The sequence below is a fragment of the Urocampus carinirostris genome, chromosome 18, assembly GCF_059441175.1.
Source record: "Urocampus carinirostris isolate Australia breed hairy pipefish chromosome 18, RoL_Ucar_1.0, whole genome shotgun sequence".
In the NCBI taxonomy this organism is placed as follows: Eukaryota; Metazoa; Chordata; class Actinopteri; order Syngnathiformes; family Syngnathidae; genus Urocampus; species Urocampus carinirostris.
The window spans coordinates 12,581,302-12,597,737 of record NC_142366.1 but is presented as its reverse complement, the minus strand read 5'-3'; the positions used below and the strand labels follow the sequence as shown (position 1 = coordinate 12,597,737).

General features: G+C 35.8%; 1 protein-coding gene across 6 annotated transcripts in view; it reads right to left on the bottom strand.

Annotated features, from left to right (window-relative positions):
* Window positions 1-15,018, bottom strand: part of LOC148348385 (uncharacterized) — a 45,048-nt gene extending 30,030 nt beyond the window's left edge. For 4 of the 6 annotated variants that reach the window (XR_015847494.1, XR_015847495.1, XR_015847497.1 and 1 more), the window contains exons 1-3: window positions 14,761-15,018; window positions 14,371-14,425; window positions 10,013-10,065 (exon numbers count right to left, since the gene is read on the bottom strand). Coding sequence is in view for 1 of the 6 variants with exons in the window: in XM_088321847.1 (XP_088177973.1) it covers window positions 14,371-14,398 (28 nt within the window). In the remaining 5 variants the exon portion in view is untranslated. Of the gene's footprint in view, window positions 1-9,258; window positions 10,066-14,370; window positions 14,426-14,760 lie in introns of those variants that run through there. The other 2 variants (XR_015847498.1, XM_088321847.1) reach the window with 2 other exon arrangements.
* Between the last annotated feature and the right edge of the window lie 1,418 nt (window positions 15,019-16,436).

Here is a 16,436-nt window from a genome sequence, read left to right as displayed (position 1 = left end):
AGCATAGCCCCAGGTGACATATTATTTTCATCAACAGAGTCCAAAAAATCAGTAGCTGGTCTTTGCCTCATCTAGGAGGACATTGCCTTATTCTATGGTGAACAATGTACACAATGTTTTAACCAATGACAATACTATTCTATTCTATTCTATATTATTCTCAACAAAATTAGCCATGTTGCTAGTGTCGAGTGTAATTGTCTACATAAAAAAATATTACAACAGCTTTGAGAATATATACTACAGTGACAAAATTGTGGTTATGCGGGAGGCTTAGAAAAACGGACTTGAGCATGTACATTATCAGGCTTACAATGTACAAAACAACTTAATTATGTAGTGTTACATAAACAATTTCGTGCTTTCATCATCATAGGCAATTATTTCTCCGTCTGTGGGTTACTTTCACTGCCATATTTCATATTCAGTAAAAAATATGTAATGCTGGTTAGTGTTTCTAGCAATGTGCAGACATTCTCACTAATGACTTCTTTTTAACAATAATAACAAACACCATTTCAGGAAACCATTATGGCACAAAATGAGCATCATAATGCTGATATTTTGGCTTTTTAGAATTTACAACATCTACATTGCACACAGAAATATGACGCAGAATAATAAATGGGAAGTAGGACAGAGCACAGTAGAAAAATGAATTAAAATGACGGTCCACTGGCAGGGTTTTGACATCTTCATCCCAAGAGAGGCGGGAATAACTGTGGGTTTATTTTTATTTTTTTTATCTTTATAAAAAGAAAAATCACTCCACATGCCAGAACCACCACGACAACAAACATGAGTTTCTCGGCAGCGATGCAGACATCAGAGCAGTGTTTTCCACCAACGTTTTCATCTGTCATGCCTGCCTTTAGCTGGAATAAAGATGTTGTGACGTGTGATGTTCCGGCAATAAGGCTCGCGTTGCAAAACAAGATAATATAGAGATGCACCACTGACTTGTGCCGACATGATGGTTTAACATGCGTGCCTTATTGTACACATCTCAGCCTGCTTAGTATTTTGTAGCCTCGGATTAAAAAACACAGGATTGTTTGTTAGGCATTTTGAGTTGTGCTGTTATTGATTGAAGCTATAAGGGAGGAAAGAAATTATATTACGGACTATAAAATTGGACAACTTCTATCAATATCTCTAGTTTAGCAGTGTCAAACGAACTGTTCATGATTGTAGTTGACTGGAGGTGCTTAGCCAAACTCCTAACAATTTCAAGTTATCAATAACAAAGAAACATGGTAATAACTCTTCTAAACCAGGGTTCACAAATGTGGTGTCCACAGGCACCAAGTAGTTCCCCAAGAACCCCTGGGTAGCCTGAGGACTGGTTCTGAAAATAGCTCACCAGTGATGGGTCACTGCGATTTTCTAAGAATTGGATTTCTATCCGGCATGAGAAATCATCATTGACATGATCAATGTCTTCAAATGGATGAATAAATCTTTCAATTAGCTTCACATTGTTATTGCACTACGGTTCATTGAAATATTGTTAGGATGCACTATTTTTCATTGCACTATTATTACGTTTCACTTACAACTTCGGCCAGTCTTCAAACACTACCTGGTAAATACTTGTGCCCATTTATCCCAAAATTATTTTTAGCTTCTTTTTTTCGGGTTTATCCTGGAGTGCCATGAGTCATCTCATAAGATACTCACTATGTTATTATCAATGACTTCTAATAATTTTATATGTCAATAATTCAGAGTCTTTACATGAAGCAGATATTTTACTAGTAGAGTGACCCTACTTCTAATAATTGCAACCTGGTAATGACCTAATAGAACAAGAAAGGTATCGTAGTAATTTTAGAAATACATTAAGGACTGGTAGCCCTTAGCGTTAATCAGTAACAAAAAGTAGTTCACCTTCAAAAAGTTAGGTGTCCCCTCTTTTAAATAATTCAAACTAAAACACAGTAAAGGCACCAGAATGATGTACATGTATATTGGGGTGAATTAATGTATTAACCTGACTGGACAGTTAAGGGGTTAGGCAAATATAAGACAGGGGGAGCCAGTCCAGTGGAGTACAACGCTAACGTAGTTAGATATACAGTATTTCCCAGCAGCAGATTATATCATCAGGCCATTAAATAAATGTAATTATTCAATGGCACAAACAAAACAAAAAAAACAATCCAATTCTACAGAGACAGAACGGTCGGATTCCAATGAGGAATGGAGTATTCGTGCGAAACCAACAAGAACCAAGCACCACCTGGCATGATGAAATGGGCTGTTGGACAGTCTCCTATGCACTGCTGCAGTTTTCAGTCCCAAATGACTGAGGGAGAATTTTGAGTCCCGTTACGCTGACGTATATCTACCAATAAGACATTACATAGGCTAGCTGGATGCTAACAAAATGCAAAAAGCCAATGCATCAAGTAGCTTTAATGATGGAAAAAAAAATAGCAAAGAAATTATTGACTGAACTTCACTGAAGTTTAGTTTGCTGTATAACTTTTTTGTGCATTTTATAAATGTATTGTTCTCTGGTAGCCAAAAAGAAAATAACACCAGGCAGATATGCATTTATTAAAGATGCTCAAACTTTTCAAGTCTTTATATTGTATGTATTTATTCATTTGAAATAATTGTGGCTACAAATAACCATTAATTAAACTTAATCAATGGCGTGGACTGTCTGATACGTTTTTGCAAGTTGCATATTTATTGCAGTAGACGACTAAAACGTCAATGGCAGTAAATGAGTTAATAATCATGGATTAATTAATTGATTGCTTTGGCAACTAAGTGCAGACTTTTTAAAGAATGTTTTTAGCAAAAAAAAAAAAAAAAAAACCGCTTAAGATTTGCAAAAAAACAAAACAAAATCAAAAATCCAATAAGCGCATTTTATGGATTATAAAACCCTCCGGTACTAAGTCGCACCAGCCCAAAAAATGCTCAATTAAGAAGGGAAAAAAACGTACATAAGTCGCAACAGAGTGTAAGTCGCACCCTGGGCCAAACTTAAAAAACTGACTTATAGTCCAGAAAAAAACGGTAACTTTGCATTATTGTAATAATATGCTAAATTTGTTTTTATGGAGTATAGCGTCGATAGTGTTATGAAACTAAACACACAAGGTCTCAAACTATAATTAAATTTGTGTTTATAATATTTACAGGTGCAACTTTACTTTATACTTAAAGCAAGAAACACAGGCTTCATCCCCAAAATAGCTCAACTGCATAGACATCTTGGAATATTTTTCAATTTTACAGAAACTAAGCATACAGCTTGGCCTTCAACATATATTTAGACAAAGTCTTAGAAAACACAAGTGGCTTGTCAGTGGCCATTTTTGGTCAATTTCTATAGTCCTTCAAGACAACCTTGAGATTTTGCCTGATTGCAACCAAATTTCACTGGCGAATTATGTCTGATGTCTTCTTTTAAGAACCAGCAGAGTGTGGGCAGAAGATGACAGCAGCGTTTGATGGTTTGCCATAAAACGCAAAATTCAAATAAGTCAACTTGTCTTGCATGTGAGGAAATTGCTCTAAAGGCTTCTGGGGAGATGTTTTGCTTGAAAAAAAATCTTGAATTTAACAGTATTCAAGTTGAGGCATTCGCTCTGGCACCGGCCTTTGTTCACATATCTAACGTCAACATGAACAATTCAAAGACATTAATTAGTTACCAGTTAAAGAGGCAGTAATCTCCCTGCAATGAAGATAAAAAGGACCCAAAGGAAAACAATGAGGTGATGGGTCAGTGTTAGATTTCTCCTTAAGGACCTCAAAACGCTCTTTAGGCGGAAAAATATCAATTTCACATTTGGCTTCACGCGTTCACACTTGGTTTCAGCGACACCAAGGACTACTGCGTGAGACAAAACAACTCCTGGATAAGGATCGTGTTAATGCCTATCAATTAGGATCAAATGGGGATTAAGCAGGATGGATGCGGCGGTTAAGGGGGTGAGTCATTGAATACGAGGGGTCACACCCCCCTGACTTCATTAGGGTTGACCTTTGCCGCAGCTAAAGAAACCCTGCAACTCATCCAGACTAGATGGCTTAGGGGGGGTGTCAAATATGACTCGCACAGGAAAGCAAATGTGAAATATTCGCTTTCACATTCTACGGAGAGACGATAAGGAACCTCCACTGAAGCCAGGTGGTTATTAGCTGCCGACCCCTGGTTTTTAGGGTAAAAGGAAATCACTTGTTTTCTCCCAGCCTCTAGGAGATGTATAATTTACTAATTAGTCGTGGTGCGGCACGGGGTCAAGCGGGTCCAATTCAGCCTGGCCATCTTTATTCGCGAAAAGGTCAAATGGCAAAGAGAAAACAGGTACTTCAGGTGCCTTTGAATAAGCTCCAATTAGAAGAAACCGATGAAAGTTGTGATAAAGCGCCCCTATAGGACAAAATGCTGCTAAGATTAGTATCATTAGAGTGGATACCATAAATCAGGGGTCATCAGCCAGCAGCTTTAGAACTGCATATGGCTATTTAGCACTGCCTAAGGGGCTTTCTAGAAATTTTTCAGAAATGTTTGAAATTGAAATAAGATGGGTAAGTGTGAGGGTTTTCTTTAGAGTAAGTGTTAAACATTAAATGACTAACTTTTGTCCAAGAATCACCTTTTCTTTTAATTTAAAAATGTTTTTTATTCATTTTTTGCGGCTCCAGACATATTTGGTTTTTGGTCCATTATGGCTCTTTTGAAATTTTGGGTTTCCGACCCCTACCCTACGTCAACAGTCACCAATGTGTCGCCTGAGAACACCTAAGTAGCCCGCAGACCGGTTTTGAACAAGTGGGCCATTGTGATCTTCTAGATTCGATTTACAACTGGCATGAGAAATCATTCAAATGATCAGTGTCTTTAAATACATGATGAATTCTTCCAAAATTATTTTTAAATTAGACTATAATTCATACACTGTAGGTTTATATCACACCTTGCTAATTTAACCCTGCTTCTAATAGTTACAACATGTTAATAATATGATAATTACTTTTTATTTTAAAAATGGATAAAAGGAAAGCATTTGGCCCCTATCAGTCGATCTCAGCATCAAAAAAGTTGGTGACCCCAGGCCTAAATTAGGCATTTAAAGACAGCATACAGGTAAATACATCCCATCTTGACTTCAGTTGATCCTTTTGTGGCAGGGCCAACAAGACATTTATTCACAAACTACAGGTGGTCTAGAAATTAAAATGCATAAATATAAAAATAAAACCACTAGGGAAAATACCATTCTAGTAATAGTGTTCCTCTCAGGAAAATAATTTTTGAGAAGTGTTATAAATAATTTTGGTGAACCACAAAAATATTATGTGAGGATATAGTAATATATTTATTCTTTTACAATTTCAGCATTAAAATAGTAGTGGTGAATTGTGGCAATGATTGCTCATCAGCTTGCATTTGAATGTCACTCAGTGCAAACCTCTGACAGGACTATTATTATAATTATTATTATAATTATAATAATTATTTTTCCTCACTGTTTTGTAGCATCATTTTTTTCATGTTAATAAATTACCCTGCTTAAATTTGTTCAATGAAGTAATGTAATGCGACCCAAACAAAAACACACTCCATTTTGTCATGCAAATCTTGATTATTCATGCATCTGTTAGGAAGCCAAAAACAAGGAAAGTTGAAAGTTTCTGGACGTTGTTATCACACCACAAATATTAACTTTTGCTGACAGAAAATGTACAGGTTAAAAATGTATTGTATTGTATTCAGGAGTTACATGTAGGTCTGGGAGATATGGCCATTTAAAAAAGTGCTATCTAACGTAATTGAACAGTTAGTTAAAAAAAAAAAAACACAGGTTTGATCACCAAAAAAACATTTATTGTTTAGAACCATTTTAACAAAATCCAAATTCATAACTTAAAAACATTTAGGTGTTTAGTATCTAATGTAAATACATGCTGATATTGTTGCACCCAATAAAGTAATGTAACTGCACCAGCTTTGAGTTAATCACAATAAAATACAATTCCTTGCCCTTTTTTTATTATTAAGCACCTTTTGTATGAGTCAATATTTTGAACGTCGAATCTTAATTACTTGTTAATACAATTTTTTTTTTAAATGTGTTTTAACATTCATACAAATAAAAAATGAACACTATCACTTAAAATTGTGGGGCACAACAAGTGGCTCGTAGACCACACTTTGAGAAACACTGTCTTTGCGAACTTCAAGTCCAAAATTTTCAGAAAGTATTGCAAATTTAAAATACAAATAAATGCTTTAAATTTTGTTCAAAAATATATTAAAAAGGCTGAGGAGGAGGGGGCTGCTGCTCTACTTTTGCTCCAAACCAGATGCATTGGATTGTTAACACCTTAAGTTGCTCAAGTTCATCTGAGGCCAAAAGTTTGGGCACAGTGTTGAAAATGTGCGAGCGAAGAATCAAATGCGCTCGCTTGGGTCTACAGCAGTCTTTGTAACGGCAATGTCGATGAGCATGCACCCGTTGCAGTGAATTTGGGGGAAATAAGGGGGATTGGGAAGTTATTTGAAGATGAAAACCTAAAGTAATGCTGTGGCTGTCTGCCGTATGGTGTTCGGTGTGCCTCATGGTTGCACACAACAAGTACAAACAAATATTAGAGCGACTGGAACTGAAGCCAGAATACGTTATGCTTGCTCGCTTCGTCTATGCTTGAGTTTTAGCATCCTTTCAAGAGTACAGTGATTTTTGACACAGTTTTGACATCCTTGCAGCTTATTGGAGAATCCACGACGGCTTTATGTAATTTCGTATATTCATTTTTTCAGCCATAGAATAGGATAAAAAATTATTGTCATTGAATAAACAAGATAGAGGGCATTGCTTACAACAAGACTAAGTACACACAACAATAAAAAATTTGAAAAGAATATTAGGAACAGCAATTTTTACAAGATAGTGCTTGCATACTGGCCTTCGTTGTACGTGCTTTAGAGAACAGTGCAGTGAAAATAGTGCGGAGACATGTTTTATCTATTTACCTAATAGAATTTATGGAATAGCAATGGATATCAGAATAACCAAGTTTAAAAAAAAAAAGCTACCATCATTTAGTAGACTAGTTCACAACCGCATTTAGACAGTGTCTAAAAAATATATAAAGAAAGATTGTAACAGAAAAAAAGTTTCATATCTGTGTGTAATTTAGAAAACAAAAGGATTTTTCAAATAAATAAAAAACGGCTGAGCACTACATTTTTTATTTTAAAAAAATGTTGCTTTATTGTGTAGTAACCATTTGAATAAAGCTCTATTTACAGGTGGGAATTAGTCAAGGTTTAAACATGCATATCCTCTTTTTGAATAATGTTAAAAATGTTTGTTTTTTTCAAATGTATTCAAAATAACCCCAGAGTAACATCTTGCTAAATAAACCTTTGAATTTAAATGACTGACAAAATCTTGAACGTCAGACAATACAAAATTAATATTATAGAACCCAAATTCAGAATTAAAGACTAACACACAGGTGAAGTTAAAACACTATTCTATTAGATTACATTAAAATATGAACTTAAAGCAAAGTTTTTGTTTGTTTTTTTTTCCATATCAGGTGCTTATTTCACCAACTTATAGAATAAATAGATTCTGCCTTTTGTTCGGCACCATCAACTTTGTCATACAAAAACAAATAATAAGAAAAAATAAAGTGTTGCCTGGCAGCCAGTCAGGTTTCACCAAAGCCTTTATTTTAGCCCTCATGTTGTGTATGGAATTTGCACCAATAATTATTGATAGCAGGTCTATTTTGACGTAGGGTCCAACTCAAACCCTTCTACAAAAAAGAAAACAGTATCGCTCAATATAGTTAATTCAACATCTTGACAAACAATATATCCTTCCGTAACCATATATAACCATTATAATTAGATGTTATGGCCCTTGACATGCAACAGTTACTACATTTTATAACCTTGAAACAGGTCACATAAAACCCTAACCCAACATAAGGGTTAAACATACAGCAGCAATTTAAATTTTACATATATGTATATATATATATATATATATATATATATATATACACACACACACACACACACACACACATCTACATATATATAAAAACACACACACGCACACAAGGTCTTAGTAGCAGCTGCAGCATAGAACAGAAAAAATGCTTTGAAATGTGCTCAGCTACTTTCATCCAAACACAATGATGGCATCACACACTTCGTGACCGCGCCTATGGGCGGAAACAAAGATGGCAGCAAGAGGACTCAGTATTTTTGTTCTAGGCCTAGACTACAGTAGCAAAAATTTTAAAAATATTTTTTTTAAACTAAAAAGCTGTAGAATTTCGCATGGTTAGATCAACAAGGCCCAAAACAATGTTAGCAATACATCTATTAAAAGGAAATAACAAAACAAGAAGATATTTTACTAGAAAAATAAATTCAGATTGTCAAATGCTGAGATCTATGGTAATGGATAAGCAATTGCACTTTAGTATCACCAGAAAAGTTATCGAAGGTTATACTCACCCATTATCCCCCTGATATACCAATAATAATTCCAAATGGATTATCTTTTGTATGCAATAAATATAAACCATTAGAAGTGGGCTGCATCGTTTGAGGTGTCCTTAAAAAGTTGATAGTACAATACTTACTCTATTAAGTATGTGTTAACAATGAACCGACTGAGTTCAAAGAACGCTTATGTTTATTTTAAAACACACCTATGGGCTTGTATCCTACTTTTATCAAAGATGTTCAGGGCGGAACACATTATGTAGGTTTAATGGGGGGGACCAAGGTCATCCCCACAGTTTTTATTGCGTTTCTATTTGTTAGTGTAGCATGAAAATGGTGAAAGTAAGAAAAGGCCCGTTACAAGTAGCATCCAAATGCCAACCCAAACCTGAAGAAAGATGAAAAAAAGAACGGTTTATTTAAATGGGTCTAAGAAATGCAGGTACTTGCACACATAACCTAAGGAACATGGCAAAAGCAGCAATGATGACACAAGCCAGGAGATGGCGGCTGTGAGTAAAAAAGTTAGATTCCGTACAGCTCAGTTAAGTGCATAAAAAGGTTTTATTTTTGTACTTAAAGAACAGTGTCCATCTATAAGTAATAGCTACCAATTAAATGCCAAGAAAACGTATTGAGCTAATATTTGTGCTTTTCAGATTTATTTGGATTTTTACTGCAATAAACATTAAAAAAAATAAAGTAAACCATATGAAATACTCAGTTATTTAATCGCTGGAATTTTATTCTCCACGATATTGAAAATGGCATATCACACAAAACCTTTTCAGCTTAAATATTAACGGTGCAAAATGCTTAACCGACTTACAAAAATAAAACATGGTCAGTGGTAATAAACACTAATGGATACTGTACTATTGTATTTTAATGTTCGGTGGTCATAATAGAGGTAAATCTATTTGTTGTATTAACATGACTCAAACACTTGGAGAATCACTGCTTCATGCATAAATAAAACAAACAAAGACACCCATTCACAAATCCATTCATCAGGAGATCGGATAGTGGTCATTGGCCATTAATCCACAAAGTAGTCTTTCCTGACCAAGATATAAAGCATTTGCTCACTAGTGGAGCTTAGGTTTCCTAGACCTTTCCCGTCTAAAAACCGAAACCTCCAAATCTGAATATTGAATCTAACTGGTGTAATCTCTTGAGTCAGAATAAAACCTAATACAATGATCAGAGCAAAAGAAAAAAACTTTTAAATGGTCACACAAAATATCACAACTAGCCACACCATCAATGAGCTGTTAAAAATGTACATTTTGTGTAGAATGTTACTCAGACAATTATAATTTCGAAGGATTTTTTATACAAAACCTCCTCATCTATTTTTCCTGCTTTTTAAGACCAACATTTGGAAAACCCTACAACAGACCAATATTTCCCTTAGGCCAAAACGCTGCACACAGCATTCCTGGAATTTCTCATTTCTACTTTCAACGTGTCCGAAATGCTCTCGGTTGAACGGCTCAGCAGAGCTCTTACCAGATGGACAAGCAAGTAGACGAGGTCTGACGTCCACGTGCACCAAAATTTACCTGAGGAATGGTTGAGGGAAAAAAAACATCATAAGCATGCTGATTGTAGCACAATATGTGTATGACAGTGGCACAAATTCATTTTTTTCTGAAGTTAGTTTAGGAATATCAATATTGTCATAAATAAGAATAGAAAAGGGAAATCATCAATGGGGCAAATGAAGGTCAGAGCATCACAAATCAATAAACTTGAAAATGCCACGCCCTCCTCTCCTTCCCATAATTACAATTCCACTCATAGTTGACCAACAACCTTTCAGGAAAACAGTTAAGTAGTCAAGAGCAGCTAAAAAAAAGGATGACAAGTATGTGCTCTAAGTAGGTGAATAATGAAGAGATCCTGTCTAGTTCGGTCACTGATTCGGCAAAGAGATAAACATCCCTACGTCAAAGTAACTTGTCACGATCCCTGCGCATTTATGACAAGTGATGAGAACATGAAAAGATTGTGTGAAACTCAAATTTCCTTTTTATACACGCAACATGTAGGGAAAATGTCGATTAGGGGTAAAACAATATAGACGTGTATCAAACAATAGAAACTGTAAATATTTTGAAAAATAAATGTCGATCTTAAAATGTGGTTAAATAGAATAAAATAACTCCTTAACGTCACTTTCCTCACATCATTAATCTGTGCTTTGCCACGATTTTATGTATTTATTATTTATTCTATTATTTTTTAGTAGTCTATTTAACCGTTGTGCTTGTGTGTGTCTGACCATTTGGTTGCTTGGATGGGAAAAAGGGAAGGACTTTTTTTCTATTGAATGTTTTTATACAGAACCGAGAGTTCAAATTAAACTGGAAAATCCTAGACAAACACAATTTGATTTTGAACACAATTCACTGATTTCACTAATTCTTATAACTTCTAGAAAAACAAAGACAACAATTTTACGTTGAATTCTAGTTTTTAGCCAAGAAATGGTGTCTGTCTGACCATCAATTAAGAAGCAGTAATATACCTTTAGTAATCTTATTCCAAAAGGTCTTCAGTTTTTTATGACATCTATATTTCCCTATTTTATCTCTGACTCTAAGTCGATCATCTTAAGTATTCTTCAAAATATATACATATGGCTTGGAAAACAATCGTTTTTCCCTAGTATTGCTGCATGTCCTAGCGGTTAACAGATCAGGGAACCGTGATACTCTTACAAATAAAAAGTTACCCTTGTGACCCTCAAAAGTTAGTTTAAAACTCATTTGAAATTAAATTAAATATTACTAGAATTAAAAAAGTTCAATAAACTAATCTAAACTACTTTATTCGGGTAAAAAAACAAACACTGTTGGATACGTGAGGCCAGGATAAAAATATTTTATTGACAATGTAAACTAAAGACGCATAACCAAAATAAAATGTACAATGCATTTATTTAAGTCCAAATCATCATCAGGCACCCAAAAGAGTTGTTTCCCTCGTTGAGCCTATTTGTATTTATTTACTTCATATCTTTCAGGACAACTTTCTGTTTTTACCATTCTCTAACATTAGTCTCTGATACAGGACCAAAAATAAGTGTGATAATGCGATAAATTCAAATGCCTTTTCAGATGACATCCATATAACTGGTAGTGTAGTGGTTAGGAATAAACTCTCTCACCGCTGCGACCCAGGTTCAATTAGGTTTGCATTCACCGTTTTGCGATTGTGGCTAGGAATATTTTTCGTTGGCTCAATCATGGCACAAATATGGTAGTATACAATCAAAAACCCTGTCTATATTGCAAACCCAAACTTTGAATTATTTTTAGGGGAGAAAAAAAAAATCGCCTTATATACACGAATAAAAACGGTATATTTTAAAATGATAATCTATACATTATGGTGTGGCACACTTTAGGTGCAAAAACTGTAGCTCATTTTGATTTCAAAATGTTTCAAGACGACCTTAACTTAGCTTGACATTTTACCCAGCAACAGAATCACAGCTGGTACAAGTCGATACAGTTTGTCTTGAATTTGGGAGAAAAAAAAACATTCTCGATAAAACGACGAGAACAGGAATCCAAATTCGATTGGTGAGAACGAGAATAAACGGTAACTTCTGTGAAGGTGGCGCCATGTTTTCACCAATCACGTGGACGCTTACTGGGGTCACCGGGGTTGCCAGCGAAAACAACGACAACACAGATGCCGCCATCTTGGACCCCTGAATGGTAACGTGGAGGAGGGAGTGGAGAAGCCTGCTCAGACTGCAGTGACGGAGCACGAATGTCTAGACAAGCCTGAGGCAGCAGACAATCAGTGGGGGCGTTAAACTCTTCCAGCCAAATACTGAGATCTCTTTGCTTGTCGTTATCGCTCAAGAAAATGTTGACTGAATTATTTTATTTTATCATTGCTTTTTCAATATGCATGGAATTGTAAAAAAAATGGCGAAGACTTAACTTTAACCCATTATAGAAAGTGTGGTCTGGCACAGGGGTCGGTAACGTATTACTCACAGGCCAGGTGTCGCTCTTTTTCATAAGTACATCAGGCTCCGAGATAAAAGTTACTATTCTAACGCATTTAGGCCGGGAGTGCAAAAGTATGTTTCTACCACTAGCAGCAGGAGCAGCACTGTAGCCCATTTTACCTTTAAGGCTGGTGAGAAGAAATGTCAATAGGATTTTCAACATGTTCTAAGCCAATGAGATGCCTCAGAATACGCAAGCAAGGGACATGTGCCCATTACCATTTCCTAGATTTTTCAAGCATAGTTTGCCAAGTAATTTATATATATATATATATATATATATATATATATTATACACAAATAATCACAGATACCCATGAGGAATGTTTGTAGATTTGAAATACATCTTAAAACAGAATGGAGGACTAATATCGACCACTTGATTTCCAGGGTTCTACTCTGATCACGTCCAATAGCCTTAAGTAAATACTTCTGGATCCTTCTACATTTTGTTTCGAAACCATTATTCAGAACAAAGTTGATGCTAAATTAAACTTCAACGTTTTAACTAACTGTGGGAGGGACAGATGTTGATATGGGGCTCAAGCATTTTTCCGTATATTTTATAAAATTGTCAAACGTCACACAGTAAAAAAGATGCACTGAATAATTATCTTTGGTGGCTTTGTTACTTTTTGTTCTAAAATATATTGTGTGGCTTTTACTGAAAATAAATCGATATTTTGCTTTCATGGCTCTTTGAGTCAAAAATGTTTGAGATCCCCAATCTAGCAGTTTTTTGCTTTATTTCTAGCTGATTTGCTGATGTACTAACAATCCAGCTTGATCATAACAAAATTAATGATTGAATAAAATGGTGTTTATTACAGATGCAAATATGTGAAACACAAAAAGTCTACGTCCTTGTTACAGTTTAAGATTTTGGGGGGGAAATGTGAAGACTATATGAGAAAAAATGTTTTAATACACATTTGTTTTCATCATAACTAGGATGGGCTACTCACAAGATTAATAACAATAAAACCTCATGTATGGGTCAGCACATGCTTGTCACTATTTAACAGGCCTCTGATTAGTCTCAGCTAGTAGTTTAATTTCGTTCAATTGCAAAAACAACACACTTTTTTAATTTAATCCTTTGTATTCTAAAGTTTTTTTAAGTAACATTTATGAAAAAATGTTCACTTAAATTGTTGGTTGTATTAAGTTGCTAAAGGAATTACCTCCAGATTAATCACTTTTGGTATTTTATTAACGAATGCATGTTTTTTTCCGTACTAAAACTTGGCTCTTTCACAAATTTAGATTAGTCAACATGTGGGGTGACCAATGTTAAATATTTCCTAAACACATACGTTTAATTGACCAAATTGAGATCAAGATTTTTTTTTTGTTCATTCATGACAAATAGTTATATTGGAATATAATAAAATAAGCAATATTTAGTTTTTGGAGGATGAAATTTTGAATTCAAAAGACGTGTAATTATTCAAATCGTTTAAATAACTATTGTTTTAATCAAAGATTAGTTGTTGCTACCCTAGATTTGCATACAGTGGCTTCTATTGTCCTTGCTCCGTTTTCTCGTGCACTTACAACTTAGGCCAGTCTACAAAGCACAACACGGTAAATATTGCCTATCTATTATAATATTCTTTTATACCTTTAAGTATTTCAATACATGTATATCCTGGAGTTCCACGTTTAATCTGGTTGGGAACAGTGTAACACTACACGGTAAATCAATGACAACAAAAACGATTTTATTCAATCTTATTCAGCTCGATTTTAATAGTTATTTACATGGCAAAGAAGACAGTGAGTATGGAGAAAGATAAACCCGTCTTTGGGTCAAACAGCGTCCTTAGCAACCAACCTTTCGTCATCAACGATGCTCTTTCCATGAACTTGAATGCAACACGCAGGTGACACTTTAAAAACAAAAACAGAAACATACATCAATATAAAAGATTCCAAAATGGATTTTAAATCCCAGTCAATGACACCACAGACAAAAATAAAATAGATTTTAAATTTGGCTCTTGGTGAGAACAACGGAAGTTAGTGATTGTGTTGACATAACGTAGCGCAGCTGGCTAACGTTATTTAATTAGCGGTAAATTTACGTTTTTTTCTTTCAAAACCACAGCGTCCTGGTCTCGTATTTGGTACCGTCTGTCTTTTTTTAAAATTAAGTCATGAAAGCCGTTTGTGAAAATATTTGAGGAAATGTACCACAAAGGCAGCATTTTCTTAGCTAACTCACCTGTCTGCGCTTTCGACCAAACCTGCTGACGCATCGAAACTTTCACCTCGCTTCCCCCCACCAACAAACAATTTTTCTCAAAAACGACAATCTGGTGGGGCTTTAATAAAACCCCACATTCATCTTAAAACCACCGAAGGCAAAAAAACGAGAAAGCACAAAAATAAGAATGAAAAAAAACTCCTGCGCCCCATTTGTCAATTTCAGACACACTCCAGACAGTCTCGCGGCGGCCACGCGCGCTTTCCCTTCCGCGCGTGCACGTCAAATGGCGCGGGAAGAGGGATGGTGTTTGACTGACAGTAAGGTTGACCAATGGTGGAGGGAGGCAGAATGTTTTATCCAGTTGCAGAAGTCAGTATGAAAAGGTTCCCGCCTACTCAGTCTCCTCCGGTTTGTCGTCACACGGGATGCGCTTGAATAGAATAAGCGAGGGATGTGGGTCACAGACTGGTGCAAATTCTCTCCTGGGAGAAAAGATACCGAATGTCACACTTTTACTTTACCTCCAGAAACCTTGTTAGAATATGATATGGTGAAATTGTGAATGTGTTTAATTGCTGTTAACGTGTCGATAAAAATTGTTCAAACCCCATAGTGATAGAAAATGATATAATTAAATTGTGAATGTGTTTAATTGCTGTTAAAAGTGTCAATAAAATTGTTCAAACCAAAAACCGTTTGAAAACGACTTAACATATTCCCTCAGCTTAAATTCTGATAATAAAATGTACAACAGTACATAATAGTTAACAAATTCAAATGAACTATAAATGCAATGCAAGGTTATCCACAACAAATGAGTGTTTACACATTATTTTGTTTTAATTTAAATATAACATTGCATATATCGGCAGCACGGCAGCGCAGTGGTTAGCGCGTGTGCGGCACAGTTCTAAGGTCTTAGGAACCTCCTGCGTGGGTTCAAATCCAGCTCTAGACTTCCTGTGCGGAGTTTGTATGTTCTCCCCGTGCTTGCGTGGGTTTCCTCCGGGCTCTCCGGTTTCCTCCCACATTCCAAAGACATGCATTTCAGGTGGATTGGCAGGTCCAAATTGTCCCTAGGTGTAAATGAGTGAGCGAGTTGTCTGTCCCTCTGTGCCCTACGATTGGCTGGCAACCAGTTCATGGTGTCCCCTGCCCACTGCCCGATGATTGCTGGGATGGGCTCCAGCACCCCCGCGACCCTACTGAGGATAAGCGGTGCAGCTAGTGAGATGAGATTGCATATATCTTATTTGAATGGAATAGAATGGAATAGAATAGAATAGAATAGAATAGAATAGAATAGAATAGAATACAATAGAATACAACAGAAAATGTCAAATTTAAACTTTGATAGACATTCAAAACAAGGTGAGAAGATAAAGATGGATTGGTAACTTGCAAGCAGGACGGGGAGAGAATCTTTTAGATAAGAGAATTCCATCCCATCCTAAAACCCTCCTCCGAGCCCCCTCTTTTCATTAAAATAGTTAAGGTTACCAAAAACATCCATCCATCAATCCATTATCTGCACCGTTTATCCTCAGTAGGGTCGCTGGGGTGCTGGAGCCCATCCCAGCTATCTTTGGGCAGTGGGCAGGGGACACACTGAACTGGTTGCCAACTAGTCGCAGGACACACAGAGACAGACAACTTACTCGCTCATTCACACCTAGAGACAATTTGGACCG